This window comes from Oreochromis aureus, linkage group 19 (assembly GCF_013358895.1).
Source record: "Oreochromis aureus strain Israel breed Guangdong linkage group 19, ZZ_aureus, whole genome shotgun sequence".
Lineage (NCBI taxonomy): Eukaryota > Metazoa > Chordata > Actinopteri > Cichliformes > Cichlidae > Oreochromis > Oreochromis aureus.
The window spans coordinates 1,283,476-1,300,491 of record NC_052960.1 but is presented as its reverse complement, the minus strand read 5'-3'; the positions used below and the strand labels follow the sequence as shown (position 1 = coordinate 1,300,491).

Genomic DNA, 17,016 nt, shown 5'->3' with positions numbered 1-17,016 from the left:
GAGTATATTGTTACAGTAAAATAGTAGCTGAGTAAAGGCCTGAATGTATTCAGCTTCTTGTGGTATTTGAGTTTGCCTAGTTACAGGTGACGGAAGGATGTCCAGTCCAGGGTGACCTCAAAGGCCTTAGGTCATCACCATATTCGGAAGAGTATGCCACAAGGAGGAACCTCTATGTTGCATTTAATTCTTAAAATACATGAATGTTCTGTACATGCAAATTATGTGCTTGTAAACGCAAGAAGGGGCGTTACAATACCCTGATGTTCTAAAAGCAATCTAGAGTGTATTTTGGGTAGAGATGTACAACTGTTTTGCAGTTTGCACCTCTCCACGCTGCGTGCATTCATTAAAATCAATTGTTTGAACGACCTCTTCTGGACTATCATTGTTTTGCTCTCATCCTCAATTTCGAACCCGTAACACAGGAAATATAAATAAATGCAACCTGAATCTTTACTGAAGCTCAGTATTTTACAGAGTTCAAACTCACTGCTGTAATAACTAATAATGATTGAAATAACTATAATATTGGCCATATTATATTTACATTACCAAAGTGAGATGACTTTAGTCTCATGAACAACATTAGCTAATTGTTATTTATTTATCATGTTTTACAGTCCTGTGGTCTCAGCCTCAGATACTTATTAAATCACTCAAAGCTCATGTAGAAACAAACAAACAAATGAACAAAAGACTTTCTCCTTCATTTCTGTCAAATAATGCTGTATGAAACGTTTCCAGCTGTTAGTATCATGGTTGCTAGGCAACCTGGGCAGCGCCACGGAGGCTAGACCGTCCCATTTCACAAGCCTCGCACTTCCGGCCTTAGCGATCTTTGAGTAGGCGGCGCTTGAGGACCGTTAAGGCTGCAGACCCTGAATTGGGATACAGCCTCTGTGTGATCTGCAGCAGAGCCAGAGTGAGGTCGGATGCAGTAAAGTACTTCCTAACAGGGATGAAAACGTCCACACATTCCTGATGTCGGATTATTTTTATTTCCAGACATGAAAAATGAGGTCAGCTCATCATCATCATCGTCATCGCTGTGTTCAATAAAAAGACAAATCTGCACATTAAAGGAATATTCTGCATGTTAATAAAGAATCTGAAACTACATTTCCCATGATGCACAGAACAGCCGACTGATTCCTTCACCCTGCAGACAGACTCTGAGGGGGCGGAGCTTCCGGTCAGAAACTGCAACAAAGCGTCCTCATGCGCAGCTTCAGAGTCTGTTTTTACAGCGCCGGAGGATCCGCTGGACCAGGACCAGCACGGCCCGGCACAGGTTCAGGGTCAGCGCGGCTGTCCCAGCAGGCCAGCTTTAGCCGCCAGAGCCTCGTTCTGCTGGATGTGATACTCCTGGAAACGCATGGAGATCCTCTGAGTCATCTTCAGATACTTCTGCAGGCACGACTCGGAGCAGCTCGACTGAAACACAAACAGCTGTGAGGATTTTATCCAGATGTTCCTTCACTTACATGGTTCTGTCATCCAATCATCTTTTTTTACCTCCTCGGGCTTCACGTCTCTCGTGGTGAAGTCTCGGACGCAGTCCATGAAGCAGTTCTCCGTCACCTTGTTGTACGTCCCCAGAAACTCCTTAAACTGAACACAGGAAACAGACACGACTCAGAAAACGGCTGCAGAGCAGCAATTCAACAAAACAATCTGAGAGACGACCGAGAAGGATCCGAGGTTCAGGTCTGGGAAGAAATTTCCTGAAACAGGTTTCACGCTCAGCGGAGACCTCCGTCCTCTCGCTGCTCCAGGCACGCTCAGTTTTAGAAATAAAAAAAAAAAAAAAATATGATTCAACTACAGGTGGAGCTCATAAGTAGAAATGTTAGTGCAATTTCTGGTATTAGATTTACACGTGTGCTGGAGAGCTGCTCCTTTTGTTCACTAAAGCACATTTGTGAAGGAAAAAAAAGTCTACTGCTCTGAAAAACTAAATGTTCACAGTGAAGTGCAGCACAGAGGCTCCCCATTTGTCATAAATGAGCTCTTCAATGTTATTGAATTATTATTATTGTTATTTTGTTTTAAATTTTCTTCTTTTTTTCCTTTCCTTAAGTTGCACCTTTCTCCATTTATTTACTTCCTTTTTTACCAACTTGCTTTTCATTTCACATATTCCCTTACCTATAATTTTCCATGTAATGCCACATAATATTTTCTTGTTTTACTTGATTTATTTTTATTTTATTTATTTTCATTTATAAATGAAATTAACAAATACTTTATGATCATTTGAGTTACTTTTATCTTACTTTCTAATTTACGTGCTTAATTTTTTACTTTTAAAACATTTCATGACTCTATCTCTAAATTATACAAAAGAAATAACTGTTTCATTTATTTATTATTTATGTGCATTACTTTTAGCTACCCTTCAAAGGCATTTTTCATTTCTAAATTAAAATTAATTACTTTCTTGTCCACTGTCACTCCTGTATTGGTCCCAATAAGCTGCCACAGTTTTCTGGCATTGACGGTATTTCAGCTTGTTTTGACTGATTTCTATTTTTATCTATTTATTTTAACCTACGGTTCTGTCGCTCTCTCCTGTTTTGTCCCTCACAGGCCTCCTTGCTGTGTAGTTCAGTGCGGGTTTTCTATGGACCCCGGAGGCCACAGTAACCGGACTTTGTGCCTCTGAATTCTGAGCCTCTGTTCTCAGAGTCCACATGAAAACTCTTGGGGTCACTTACCTGTTTGATCTGGTCGGACTCGGACACCTGGACCGCCATGATTCGGACTCTGTAGGAGGGGAAACGGGGCAACAATTAGCAGCAATGCTAACACACCAGACTCCCTTCATAAATCCTCCATTTTTAGCCCTCTCCTCGGTCCGCCTCTTTTAAAGCTCCCCCGGCGCTCACGTGTTATTCTTTCAATGTGACCTTACAGGTGTGCCGTTCAGCTTAGGTTGGCTGGTTTAGTAACGCTTCAGGGAGCAGAAGTTACTCGGGATTTAGTGACATGATGAACAAACCTACCTGACAAAACAGCGCGTTTAAACGGACTGCTGCTGCTAACGGCTATCGGCTAGCCCGGTAAGCTCCGTGATCCCGCCCTCCGATGAGGGTTCCTGTGTTCTCCTGGAGATGTTCCTCTTCAGCCTCCCGAGCAGCAGCGCTCAGTTCCCCTTTACAGCAGCAGGAAGACAGTTTTTATTCCACCTGAGATCCCAACTGCAGGAGGGGAGCCTCCGAGTGACGGACTGAAGGACGCATGCGCAAAGAACAGCAGATTCTCTCCCATTTTTTTGCGACTTTTCATTTAAAAAAAAATAAATAAATAAACACGTTCAACATGAGGCTTACATTAAGCTTAATATTCAGCTATTAATTAATATTTTTATTACACTCAAAACACGAATAAAAATGTACATTTGAGAGAAAAATGTCACGAATGTCCAGGTCAGAAACAGAAACAGAAACTCTCCGGAGAGCAAGAAAAGTTCTGCGACTTGTGTTCCGACCTCCAAAAAATAAACGCATTAAACTAAATCTAAACTTCATCAGTAAGTCCTTCTATACAGGCAAACCATCTTCAATCATAATTTCTCCTGAACCAGTCCACCTTTACAGGGTTGTTTCCAGTGTTGGGCAAGTTACTTTGAAAAAGTAATTAATTATAGTTACCAGTTACTTCTTCAAAAAAGTAACTGAGTTGGTAACTGAATTACAAGATTCTAAAAGTAATTAATTATTTGAAAAGTAACTATTGCGTTACTTTAAAAAAAGAGTTTAACCATCAGGGGTCCAGGGTATAATTGGCCATTTTAACTACTTTTGATTTTTCCTCTACATTTCACCTTTAAAAACTGTTTACTTTGCCTTGTTTGGTATCATCTTTTTCAGCACAACCTCACGTGTCTGAATTTACAGTCATGTTTTCATTTTGACATACTGTACTAACACAATTGATCTAAAATCAGACAAAACCCATAAAATCACAGTAGAAAAAGTTATATTTTTACTGTAACAACCACAAACATGTTTAATGAATCATATTTCATAACTTTAAATGCAAATATTAATTGTCAATTTTAAAATCATATGCACAAGTTTTGCAAACAAAGTTATTTGCATCCATTTACCTTTCACCCTTTTGTATAACCATTTCAAACTATTTACAGAACAATCAGCTGTTCTGCATTTGTGCCACTCCAAAAAACATTTTGTGTCCACTATAAAGGAGAACATCACAGCCTGATCCCTGCAGGTCTGACAGCAGCAGGTGTATCACTCCTGTTTCTACCTGGAGACAGCAGTCGCCTCATTGTTCTGACACACAACACAAAACTGTCCACAACACTACACACTAACTACACAAGACAACACATTAACTACACACCCCAAACACGCTAAACGTCACAAATCTCTCACATCTCAAAACTCGCTCTCTCTCTCTCTTTCTGCTCTCTCTCTTTCTGCTGTCTCTCTCTCTCACTCTCTCGCCGTCACTCCTAAAACTTCCCCTATTTTTGGGGGGAGGGGGTTTGCTCATAAGCAAAGAGTGCTCGCTAGCGCTGTTCTTACACAGTAAACGTGACGAAACTATTGAGGAAAAAACGGCGCGTATATATTGTTTATCATGACTCTGGTTTTACGTGGCCTATCAACACAATTTAAAAACTGGTATATATCACCTTGTTGCTTTGTCATCTTGAAGTGGTCATGTGATTGTCTTACCACGACTACTTTATTCTTCCTCAGTCAAACAGCAGCACTCATGCGATTGTTTTGCCCCCTGAGCTCCAGGTGTTGTGCTAGACCAGTGGTTCCCAAACTTTTTTTGCTGGGCCCCCCTTGTTTAACAAGAAAAATGTTCGCGCCCCCCCACCCCCGCGCGTGCACGCGCGCACGCACACGCACGCACACGCACAAACACATCCTTCAACCACACCACCCATATTTTGCTCCATTGCGGTTTATTTCACACCTCAAACATTTATTAAACAATTAAGCAAATACAAATAATCTGCAATAAATTACAGGTAGTAAGAAAATAATACCAACTCTTTTACGCTCAGTCCGCACCTACACGGGTATTTTTGAACACGCAGCTGTTTCGGGCACATGTAAACGGCGTATCGAATCACCGAGAACGGAGATTTTTTAAAACTCCTTTTTTTTGCGTTTACGTGTGGACAAGGAATACAGAGTTTGTCACGCAATGTCAAAGGTATGTGCCTTTTTCACGTCACACTGTGCGCCACGTTATTGTTTACATGAGATGAATTGCAGAATGGCAGATAGAGACAAAATACTGTTACTGTTAATCTGACTATCTGCAGGTTTTACAGGCTTACATATACAGGCCATTACTGTCCCTGCATTTAGAAAGGCAGAGGCATCACGGTGTAATTATTTTACATGTAGTTGTTTTTTTTCCTGTGTAATAATGTTCAACATTGCTATCAATACATTTTTCAAAAAAACCCTCTACAAAATGGGTTCAAAAACATAAACAACTGTGGGATACTGTTTGTCCGTGATTTGAACAGCCCAGCGCTGCTCCCGATGCAGGAAAACTAATTCTGCAGGAGACCTACCTCAGCACTTGTGCAGGTGAAGCCAAAGGAAGATATGCTTCACCATATTTTCTAGTCTTTGGCTTAGAATGAAGTTGGTTTGGAAACACATTCAGCGATGCTTCATCTCCTGCTTTGCGTTTGTGTGGGCGCCCCGTGCTAGCAGTGTCCAAGCGTTGTTTTTGTTTTTTTGTTTTTTTCCCTTTTCATGCCGCGCCCCCCCTGCAATAGCTCTGCGCCCCCCCTAGGGGGCGGGCCCCACACTTTGGGAACCACTGCACTAACTACACAAGACAACACATTAACTACACACCCTGTTGTGAAATCGGTTTATGTTGTCCTAGTAAGGCTACCATGGGGGCAGCCACTAGGGGTCGCTATAATACTGGTGTGTATATGTTTCTTCAGAAATGGATGTAGCCACGTACACTGCTGCTACAATTCAATAAAAGCGGTTCGTGCTTGAGAACCCTGCGTCTTATTGCCTCCGATCATGACATGGTGCCAGAATTGAGGACTTCACGCCGAGTTACACGGAGAAATGGCTAAATTTGGACCTCCGGAGCCGTTCGACTTTACACAGCCGGCAGAGTGGCCGATATGGCGGCAGAGATTCTCCCGTTCTCGAGTAGCGTCCCAGCTAGGGATGGAGAGCGGCGAAGTGCAGGTGAACTCGCTTCAATATATGGCTCATTTGTGTTTCCTGCTGCTACAGAGGCCAGGCCAAGTCCGCAGTTTGAGTATGATCTGGTTATACAAAAGTTCGATGAGCACTTTGTCCCAAAGAGAAACGTTATCCACGATCGCGCCTGTTTTCACAAACGGAGCCAGAGGGTCGGGGAGACGGTCGAGGCTTTTGTGCGGAGCCTGTACGAGCTCGCACAGCACTGCGAGTTTGGCGGCAGTAAAGACGAGCAGATCCGGGACCGTATCGTGATTGGATTAATTGACAAAGATGTTTCACAAAAACTCAAGCTCGAGGCGGACTTAACTCTAGATAAAGCCATTCAACTAGCACGCCAGAGTGAACAAGTCAAACAGCAAAGTGCGGAGCGAGTGGAAAGCACTGTGAATGAGGTGAAACAAAGGCATTATAGAATAGAATAGAATTCAACTTTATTGTCATTGCACATGCACAGGTACAGGGCAACGAAATGCAGTTTGCATCCATCCAGAAAGTGCTTTAGTCGTGATATAGATAGATAAAAAACCGCTAAATAGCAGATTCTGGAGAGACACTGAGCCTCGCGTTGTTCACGCGCCGCCATCTTGGTCAATAATAGTATAGATATGCAAGTATATTACAGAAATGGGTCTATTGTGGTATGTTATAATGCACACGGTATGAAGTATGTTATGAATATGCTATAACTATAAGTATGTACAGGCTGTAGTGAGTACAAGCTATGTACAGGATATGAACAGGATATAAATATGAAAAACTATACAGAATATGAAATAAATAACTTTACAGAAATATGAGATATACAGTTATACAGAAATGGGAACTATGCAAGTTGTAAACAGTTGTAAGGTTAAAAATTATTGTATGTACAGAATGATTATTTACACAGAGCTATACAGTAGTGCAGTTAAGATAAGTGAGGGTGTGGATAATTTCTACAGAGGCTGTATAAAGTGCTAGTGGTTGTGAGCGGTGGTTCAGTCCATGTTATTATTGTGTGTTTGAGGGTACGGTTGTCCATTGTGGGTGTGTGTATGTTCAGTCCATGTTAACGTGGGTCAGATGTCAGGAGGCAGAGTTCAGGAGTCTGACAGCTGTGGGGAAGAAGCTGTTCCGGTACCTGGTGGTCTTAGTCCGGAGGCTCCTGTAGCGCCTCCCAGAGGGCAGGAGGGTGAAGAGTCTATGTGATGGGTGACTGGGGTCTTTGATGATTTTCCCAGCCCTTTTCAGACACCGCTTCCTGTAGATGTCCTTTATGGCAGGAAGTGGTGCTCCGGCGATGCGCTGGGCAGTTTTCACGACCCTCTGCAACGCCTTCCGGTCCGAGGCAGAGCAGTTCCGTACCAGACTGTTATACAGTTGGTCAGGATGCTCTCGATGGTGCAGCGATAGAAGTTCACCAGGATGTCTGAGGACAGGTGGTTCTTCCTCAGAGTCCTCAAGAAGAGGCGCTGGTGGGCCTTCTTGACCAGCTTGGAGCAGTTGGTCGTCCAGATGAGATCCTCGGAGATGTGGACACCCAGGAACTTGAAGCTGCTCACACGCTCCACAGCTGTCCCCTTAATGTGGATGGGTGGATGTGGGTCAGCATTCCTCCTGTAGTCCACGATGAGCTCCTTGGTCTTCTCGGTGTTAAGCAGCAGGTTGTTTGTGTCGCACCACTCAGCCAGGCGATCCACCTCCTCCTGTAGGCGGCCTCATCGTTGTCACTGATGAGGCCAATCACCGTGGTGTCATCTGCAAACTTAATGATGGTGTTGGAACCATCAGCAGGTCTGCAGTCATGGGTGAAGAGGGAGTAGAGGAAAGGGCTCATCACACAGCCCTGTGGTACACCGGTGTTCATTGTGATTGTTGATGAGCAGCGGTTATCCAGCTGGACATGCTGGGGGCGGTTGGTCAGGAAGTCCAGTAACCATTTGCAGATGAGGGAACTGATGCCCAGGTCTGTCAGTTTCCTGATGAGTTGTGAGGGGTGGATTGTATTGAACGCTGAACTGAAGTCTATAAACAGCATTCTGGTGTAGGTGTTGTTGTTGTCCAGGTGTGAGAGGACAGAGTGCAGTGCGATGGAGACTGCATCCTCTGTGCTCCTGTTCTGGCGGTATGCAAATTGGTGGGGGTCCAGGGTGGGGGGGAGACAGGATTTGAAGTGTGCTAGGACCAGCTGCTCTAAGCACTTAGTGATGATGGGGGTGAGTGCTACTGGGCGGTAGTCATTGAGGCAAGATGGGTTGGAGTTTTTGGGTATCGGGACGATGGAGGTGGATTTGAAGCAGGCCGGTACCACAGCGTGGGCCAAGGACAGGTTGAATATGTCTGTGAGCACTCCTGCAAGCTCCCCAGAACACGCTCTGAGAACACGCCCGGGGATGCCATCAGGACCTGCAGCCTTGTGGACATTGATTATTGATCATTATAACAGCATGAGAAGGAGTTACTACCAACCTCGTCAGGTACGTGAGCAACAACATGGTGAGAGTAACCCAAAATGCCAAAGATGCAACAGGGTGTATGAGAAAAGAGAAAACTGCCCAGCCTGCAATAAAAGATGCAGAAAGTGCAATAAGTTGGGACACTTTGAAGTTGTATGCAAAACCAAAATGCTAAAAGAGGTCAGGGCTGAGTCTGTAGAGGACTCAGATGAGGATTCATTCTTCATAGGGGAGCTTTTTCTGGGAGCAGTAACTGAGCCAAAAACAACAGTGATTGAGGAGTCAGGCTCAGATGCCGACTGGGACATTGAGCTACTGGTGAATGGCAGTCCAGTTGATTTCAAAATTGATACAGGCGCAGACACCTCTGTTATGACAGAAACGACCTTTAATAAGCTGCAGCAGAGACCCAAACTTATCCAGTGTAAGCCAACTGTGTACAACCCTGGTGGAAAAGTCAGGTGCATGGGTAAATTTCTTGCTACTACAGTGTACAAAGGCCAAAAGTACCAGTACTGGATTACAGTTATAAAAGGGCAATATGCAAGTAACCTACTGGGACTAGTCGCTAGAGTTAACAAAATCAGTAGTGACTTAACAGAGGATGTGTTCGGAGAAATTGGCCTGCTGAACTGTGAACCTGTAAAAATCGAGCTGACCGAAGAAGCAGTGCCGTACAGTGTAACCACCCCACGCCGGGTGCCTTTTCCTCTCCTCCCAAAGGTGGAAAAGGAAATAAAGCGCATGCTCAAACTTGGCATCATTGAGGAAGTCACCGAGCCAACAGACTGGTGTGCGCCAATGGTGCCTGCTCCGAAGCGCAACAAGGATGAGGTCAGAGTGTGTGTGGACTTAAAATGTCTGAATAAGGGTGTAAAGCGCGAACGGTACATCTTGCCCACATTGGATGACATAACTCCCAAGTTAGCAGGGGCTAAAGTTTTCTCCACTTTGGATGCCTCCAGCGGGTTCTGGCAGATACCACTGGACCCCAGCTGCCAAAAACTAACCACGTTCATAACTTCCATGGGCAGGTTTTGCTTCAGACGCCTGCCATTTGGCATAACTTCAGCACCCGAGATCTTCCAGCGGCTCATGAGCACCTTGCTCAAGGGCCTAGAGGGGACTGTCGTCGTGATGGACGACATACTGGTTTTCGGGGCTAACAAAGAGGAGCATGACCAACGCTTAGATGCAGTATTACAGACAATCAAAGCATCAGGCCTTAAGCTCAACAGGTCCAAGTGCCACTTCGGAAAGAATGAACTACAGTTCTTCAGTCACATCATCAGTGCAGATGGTGTGAAACCTGATGATGGCAAGGTGGAGGCTATTGCTAGGATGCCCAGCCCCACCAATGTAGAACAACTCAGGCAGGTGCTCGGATTAATAAACTATGTTGGAAAATTCCTGCCGGGCCTGTCCACGGTGCTGCACCCCCTTCTCCAACCTACTCAAGAAAGAGACTGTATGGGCGTGGGGCGAGCCTCAGGAGCAAGCATTCAACAAAGCAAAAGCAATGCTCGTGGCTGCACCAGCACTTTGTTATTATGATGCAGGCCGACCAACAGTTGTCAGTGTGGACGCCAGCAGCTATGGCCTGGGTGCTGCACTGTTACAGGACCATGAGGGGGAGTTACGGCCCGTTGCTTTTTGTTCTCGCATGCTCACAGACGCAGAGAAAAGATATTCGCAGATCGAAAAAGAGTGTTTAGCATCTGTCTGGGCCTGCGAACGTTTTGCCCACTACATCCAAGGCATGGGTCATGTACGTCTACAAACTGACCATAAGCCCTTGATCAACTTGTACGACCTTGATAAAACGCCACTGAGATGTCAGAGACTGCTGATGCGGCTGATGCGATTCAATGTCACTGCTGAGCACGTTCCCGGCAAACAGTTAGTGGTGGCGGACGCACTCTCCAGACATCCACTGCACGGATGCTACCCGTCCGAGACAGACAGCCAGGTCAAGGCATATGTGAGCAACGTAGTGACAAGCAAACCTATCAAGTCACATAAGTTGGAGGAAATTCGTAGAGTTACACAGAGGGACCCAGAGCTTCAAAAAGCAATCATCTTCATCAGACAAGGGTGGCCTCGGAGAATGGCAAAGAGCTCACCACTGCAAGGCTTTTATCCAGCCAGAAGCCACCTTTCAGAATCAGATGGTCTAGTGCTCTACCACGATCGCATCGTAATTCCCACAGCACTCAGACCCAGTGTCCTTGACCAATTACATGAAGACCACCAAGGACTAACTAAATGTAGAGAGCGCGCAAGATCAACAGTGTGGTGGCCCAACATTGGACTTCAAATAACACACAAGGTGAGGTCATGCATCTTTTGCAGAGAGCACAAGCCTACACAGTGACGGGAACCCCTCGTGACTACTCCTCTGCCCAATGGCCCCTGGCAAAAGATTGCAGCTGATCTGTGCGAGTTGGAGGGTAAGAACTTTCTTGTCGTTGTTGACTATTTTTCAAGAGACATTGAGATTGCTTCCCTCACTACAACAACCAGCAGACAGGTCATTAACAAGCTTAAACACATGTTCGTTAGATGGGGCATCCCGTTAGAACTGGTCAGTGATAATGGGACGCAGTTCACATCATCAGAGTTCCAAGACTTCAAACTGAGTTATGGCTTCACCCACACTACGTCGAGCCCTCATTACCCCCAGTCTGTGGCGTGTCCAGCGGGGTGGCCTGGGGGGGCACAGGCCACCCCCCCAACCAGACTGGCCACCCCAGGTGCCACCCCGAAGCCAAAACAATAAAATCCAATGAAATATCAAATGTACGATTATGTTTTCACAGTGAAGCTCAGATATCCGAGTGTGTTTAAGGCAGCATCGGCTTCTGCGCTATGAGCATCATGTTAGCAAAGGTAGGAGAGCCAAGCACGAAAGACAGCATCACAGAAAACAGTTTTTCGGCGAAAGATTAACAGTTTAACATAGCTGGACTGGCCATCGGGCATGGCGGAGCTTCCACGGCGGCTAGCAGGTGGATGAGGGAAGAACTGAACTTCAGGTAAGAAGTTATGACCTGCAGTCTATCTGGGTCAGATATAAACCAAGTTTAGGTGGAGTTTATTTTCGTTGTGCTGACTTTTTACAGTCAGTTACAATAACTAAATGCGTGCTAGCTAGCATGACGGAGTTTCTATACAGCTGGGTGGGTGCTGTGATGTTACTGATAGTGAACTTTATTTTATTCATAAGGTTAGTTTGTAGAGTTGCCAACGGCTCCTTAAAAATGGAATGGTCCCTCATTCAGAGAAAATATTACAGGTTTTGTATTGAGCTGAGAAGAGACGGAGTTTGTCCTGTACTTTAACTATAATGAAAAAGACACAAAGCTGGAGTTATTCTGTGTCTTTGCTGCACAGCTGCCTCTTCTTCGCTCATTCTCTCCCCCTCCCTCTCCTGTTGCTACTTCAATCATGAAACTGATCAATGATCAGCTGATCGGCTTTTCTCTTGTTTATTTATCGCCCACTTTGCGCCAGAAAGAGGAAACCAGCGGATGTCGTGCTAAACAACAGCAGCACCTTTAAGCTTGATCAGCTGTTGTTAGAATTTATTTAATATTAATTTCTAGTATCAGCTGATGTTTGCTGGAGCCACAGCTGTAAAGCTGCTGGTCATGATATCGGTTTGGTTATCTGGTGAGAGGGAAACATGAAGATGAAACCAGGAGATGTCCTTACTGAATCATCAGAGCTGAACAGGTGATGGAGAAACAGGTTTACCTTTTAGGTGACATGAATGAGTTGAAGGGAAGTTATGAGCTGTTTCTGAGAGACAAATAACACCAGGATCCTTTTCTACGTAGCTGACAGCTGGTAACTGTGCAGGGGCGGATCTAGCAAAGTTATGCCAGGGGGCCAGGTAGGGCATTAACAGGGAGAGGGGGGCACAAAGAAATACTTTTCTTACTTATTCTCATTTAAAATGTCTCGCTTTTATTAAACAATTATCTGAATCTTTCGAACAAAGTTTTTATCTGACGTAAAATTTATAGAAATCATACATAAACCAACAAGACCGTGTACATCACTGTCACAACAGCGTTCGTTTTCATTCAAAGGCTTTATGGCTTTAATACCTGGTGGGTCGGTCTCTGGTCAAAATGCCCAATTTTTTTGTCCCAGTCCAGCCCTGCAGGTTAATACTGGCAGTGTCACCATGCCAGCTGACTGTATTTCATCTTCAGCCAGTGTTGTTCTTTATACATCAATATTACCAAAGTTTACCATAAGGCAGCATAGAAAGTATTTACTTCTTTTCATTTGTTTCCCCACTTTTTTCCTGTTTCAAAATCAAACACCAGTTTGTAAGAAGATTATCTTCTTTTTTTAATAAGCAGATAAAGTTTTGCATTGGCTAATTTGCCAATTGTATGTTAAAAATGTTTGTGCCCAAAACATATGTGCATTATATGTCAGTAAAAATACTATGCAAATATTGCTGTCCTTCAATGCTGCGTAAACACTGACAAAGCACTGATTGTATCTCTTGTACTTCATCAACGCAGTATCTAAAAACTTTGCACCATAGTGGTTAAAACGTCATTCTAATAAGAGTCAAAAGCAAATTCAGTTATTAGGTTTACAGGGTTATTGAATGATGGTTAACTGTTGGTAGAATTTTTTTAACATTATCTGCCAATTACATCTGCCACCCTTCTCCAAATCTGTGCCCCTACCTGGCCCCCCCAACAAAAATTTTCTAGACACGCCACTGCCCCCAGTCAAATGGAGCTGCTGAAAGAGCCGTCCAAACGGCCAAGTACATTCTCAAACAGCCTGACCCCTGCTTAGCCTTAATGAGTTACCGCTCTACACAAATTGCAGCAACCGGTGCAAGCCCAGCTCAACTTATGATTCAATTCAATTCAATTCAATTTTATTTATATAGCGCCAAATCACAACAAAAGTCGCCTCAAGGCGCTTTATATTGTACAATAGATCGCACAATAATATACTTATGACAGGACGTCAAATCCGCACCACCGTCCCAGTACTCGAAAAGACATTGCTGCCCAGTCCAGTCAATAGGGACACGGTGTGCCAAAGGGATGCTGCAGCTAAGGACTCTTACAGATTCTTCTACAACCGCAGACATTCAGCTCGTCCACTTCCTGAGCTTCTCCCAGGCCAGGATGTTGTAGTGAAGCTTGATGGGGAAAAGGGATGGACGACTCCAGCCAAGGTCATCAGTAAGTCTAAGGAGCCGAGATCCTACTTGGTGGAGATGGCGAATGGGAACGTGACTCGCCGCAACAGACGACACCTTCTGCCTGTCCCAGGCACCGCTGATCCTGAGGAGCAGCAGCAGAGCACTGTTCCAGCTACACCGACTACTCCAACTAAAGGAGCGGCTGCTTCCCAAGAACCACCAGTAAGGCAGGTATTGCCAGTTCCTGTCCTGGGGTCTCCTCTCCACCCTACCACACCTGTGAGAGCGACTTCCAGGGGGCAGGAGATTAAAGTACCTCTCAGATTCAGAGACTGAGGGCTATCTCCTTTCTATGTTCTAAGGGCAGAATAATCCCTTATCAGGACTGAGGGTAGTCTACCCCTGTGATGTCCTGCATTCTGTCAACACTGTTTTATGTTTAAAGTACTTTTGTTAAAGGGGGAGATGTTGTGAAATCGGTTTATGTTGTCCTAGTAAGGCTACCATGGGGGCAGCCACTAGGGGTCGCTACAATACTGGTGTTATATGTTTCTTCAGAAATGGATGTAGCCACGTACACTGCTGCTACAATTTAATAAAAGCGGTTCATGCTTGAGACCCCTGCGTCTTATTGCCTCCGATCATGACACACCCCAAACACACTAAACGTCACAAATCTCTCACATCTCAAAACTCGCTCTCTCTCTTTTTCTGCTCTCTCTCTCTCTCTCGCCGTCACTCCTAAAACTTCCCCTGTTTTGTTTTGTTTTTTTGCTCATAAGCAGAGAGTGCTTGCTCGCGCTAACGTGGCGAAACTATTGAGGAAAAAACGCTGCGTATATATTGTTTATCATGACTCTGGTTTTAAGTGGCCTATCAACACACTTTAAAAACTGGTATATATCACCTTGTTGCTTCGTCTTTAAGTGGTCATGTGATTGGCTTACCACGACTACTTTATTCCTCAGTCAAACAGCAGCACTCATGCAATTATTTTGCCCCCTTAGCTCCAGGTGTTGTGCTAGACAGTGATCGTGATTACCGTCAGCGGGAGCGCGCAGCTGCTTAAAGCTGTAGCGTCCAGATTAGGGGTGGGCGATATAAACGATATACGATAGAAACGATATAGATTTGGCCAACGATAGAGATTTTGACTATATCACGATATCGCATGTTGATGATGTCATCAAGCTGCGCCTGTTTTGGTAGAAAGTATCACAGCGGCTACAACCATTATCATCAGTAAATTATGTTCTCCTGACTGAAGTTTGGCCCGTGTATAGCATCCCGCTATGCAATTGCATTTGTCCCTGACCACCAGAATCCCTCACGTTAACTTTTATCGAGTGGAAAAAAAGTTAGCGTTCATCCTCCAGCTTCACTGTGCTAATGTTATGCTAACATAGCTGTGTCGCTAGCAATCACGTAGCACAACATTATATACCAGGTAGTCCAACTTCGGTAACCCTGCAAACGCCACTGCTGTTTAGTTTTCTGTCTTCACTTATGTTGGAAGTGATAGCAGAGCTGTACGTTTTAATTAGTTTCAAAAATCTCTGTCAGAACATGGTATGAAATGTTTAGGTATAAACTAGCGAGCTAACTTCCTGTTAACTTCTAACTACGTTAAATTTAATAAATTCTGTTTTCATGGATGCCTGGATGTTAAACTTAATTGTTACACCCGATAAAGCAGCAACGCTGATGATTTAATTAAAGATGAAAGAATTTAGACTGTTTTTAACTCTCAGTGTTCGTTTGACTTTGGGACCTGAAGGGGATGGGGTTTTGGACCCAGATTACTCCTCACTACGGCAGCCGTAATGCTCTGACAATCCATCAAGCAGTCCATCAGCAGGCTTACCAAAGTTGTACTAAAACATTTTTTAACAGATTTCTGCACGCCAAAATCGGTTCAAGGTCAGTGAGCACAACCAGAATTCATACATAAGGCACACTCTCGATTTTTGAGAAAATTAAAGGATTTTAAGTGTGCCTTATAGTTTGGAAAATACGAAAAGAATATATCGTGATATATATCGTTATCGCACATGCTTCAAATTATATCGCGATATGAATTTTAGGCCATATCGCCCAGCCCTAGTCCAGATTACTTATGTAGACAGCTACTTCCGTGTGACTGGTATAAGATGCGGTAAGCTGAACACAGCTTCAACCGTCTGTTTGTTGAAAAATAGTAACGGACCGCATTTTCTTGTTAGTAACTGTAACGGCGTTGTAATGACAGGAATAGTAATTAGTTAGATTACTCGTTACTGAAAAAAGTAACGCTGTTACTTGTAACGCCGTTATTCCCATCACTGCTCAGTGCTGTGGTAGAACTGAAGGGTTTCAAATGGTTTGTCAGGTAAGGTGGTGCCAAACCATCGACACTCTTAGAAACAAGTAATAGACTTTAAACTGGATCTGAAATGTACTGGGAAAGCTAAAACAGCAAAGTGATCAAACCCATGGAGACCATTCAAGTGTAGAACACATGACTGTCTCAGTTACAATCCAGTAATCTATTTGGGTACATTTGATGTACAATAGGACTTTTATTTTGGAAGTCTGTGGTATTTGTCATTATTCCTCTGAGTGAGCACGACCACCGTTCTCTGAGTCAGACTGGGTGCCAAAAAGTGATTTACTGAATGGGCAGTTTCTGCAGGTCAGACCTATCTGCAGCTTTTATCCCACCTGTCCGCACATTCTCACCGACTTACATTCCTCACAGTGAGTCACTGATGATGCACAAAGATAATCACAGCAGGCAGAAGTTAAACACAGCACAGCTGACTGAACAGATCACATTTATGAGTGATGTCATGAAACTGACATCACTCAGAGTAAACAATGAGCGAGGTAGAGGCTAACCTTATTTTCCCTGTGTGGTTGTTTGAAGCAGACAGCAGTCCGACGAGCTGCATACATACAAGACAGGGTAAGGAAGACTATGACTTGTACTCACCTAAAGAGTTTAAATAACTCTTTATTTATTTTTGATCAGAACCCCCCATGTTGGTGTTCTTGGCCCCCTGTTAAAAATCCTGGGGAAGCCCCTGCACAGCTAGCCCAGTTGCCTGCTTTACTTTTAATGCTAACCTCGCTGTGCTGCATTCCATGTAGCGGCGTGTCTCATTGGCTGACACCAAATTCC

The 17,016-nt window shown here is 44.2% G+C and overlaps 1 protein-coding gene across 1 annotated transcript; it reads right to left on the bottom strand.

The window, feature by feature from the left end:
- Positions 1-982: 982 nt before the first annotated feature.
- Positions 983-3,255, bottom strand: timm9 (translocase of inner mitochondrial membrane 9 homolog). The gene is made up of 4 exons (XM_039603170.1): positions 3,009-3,255; positions 2,721-2,769; positions 1,519-1,614; positions 983-1,437 (listed from the first exon to the last, which is right to left on the bottom strand). Exons 2-4 carry the CDS (start codon positions 2,757-2,759, stop codon positions 1,303-1,305), a joined length of 270 nt encoding a protein of 89 aa, XP_039459104.1. The 5' UTR covers positions 2,760-2,769; positions 3,009-3,255; the 3' UTR covers positions 983-1,302.
- Positions 3,256-17,016: the final 13,761 nt, after the last annotated feature.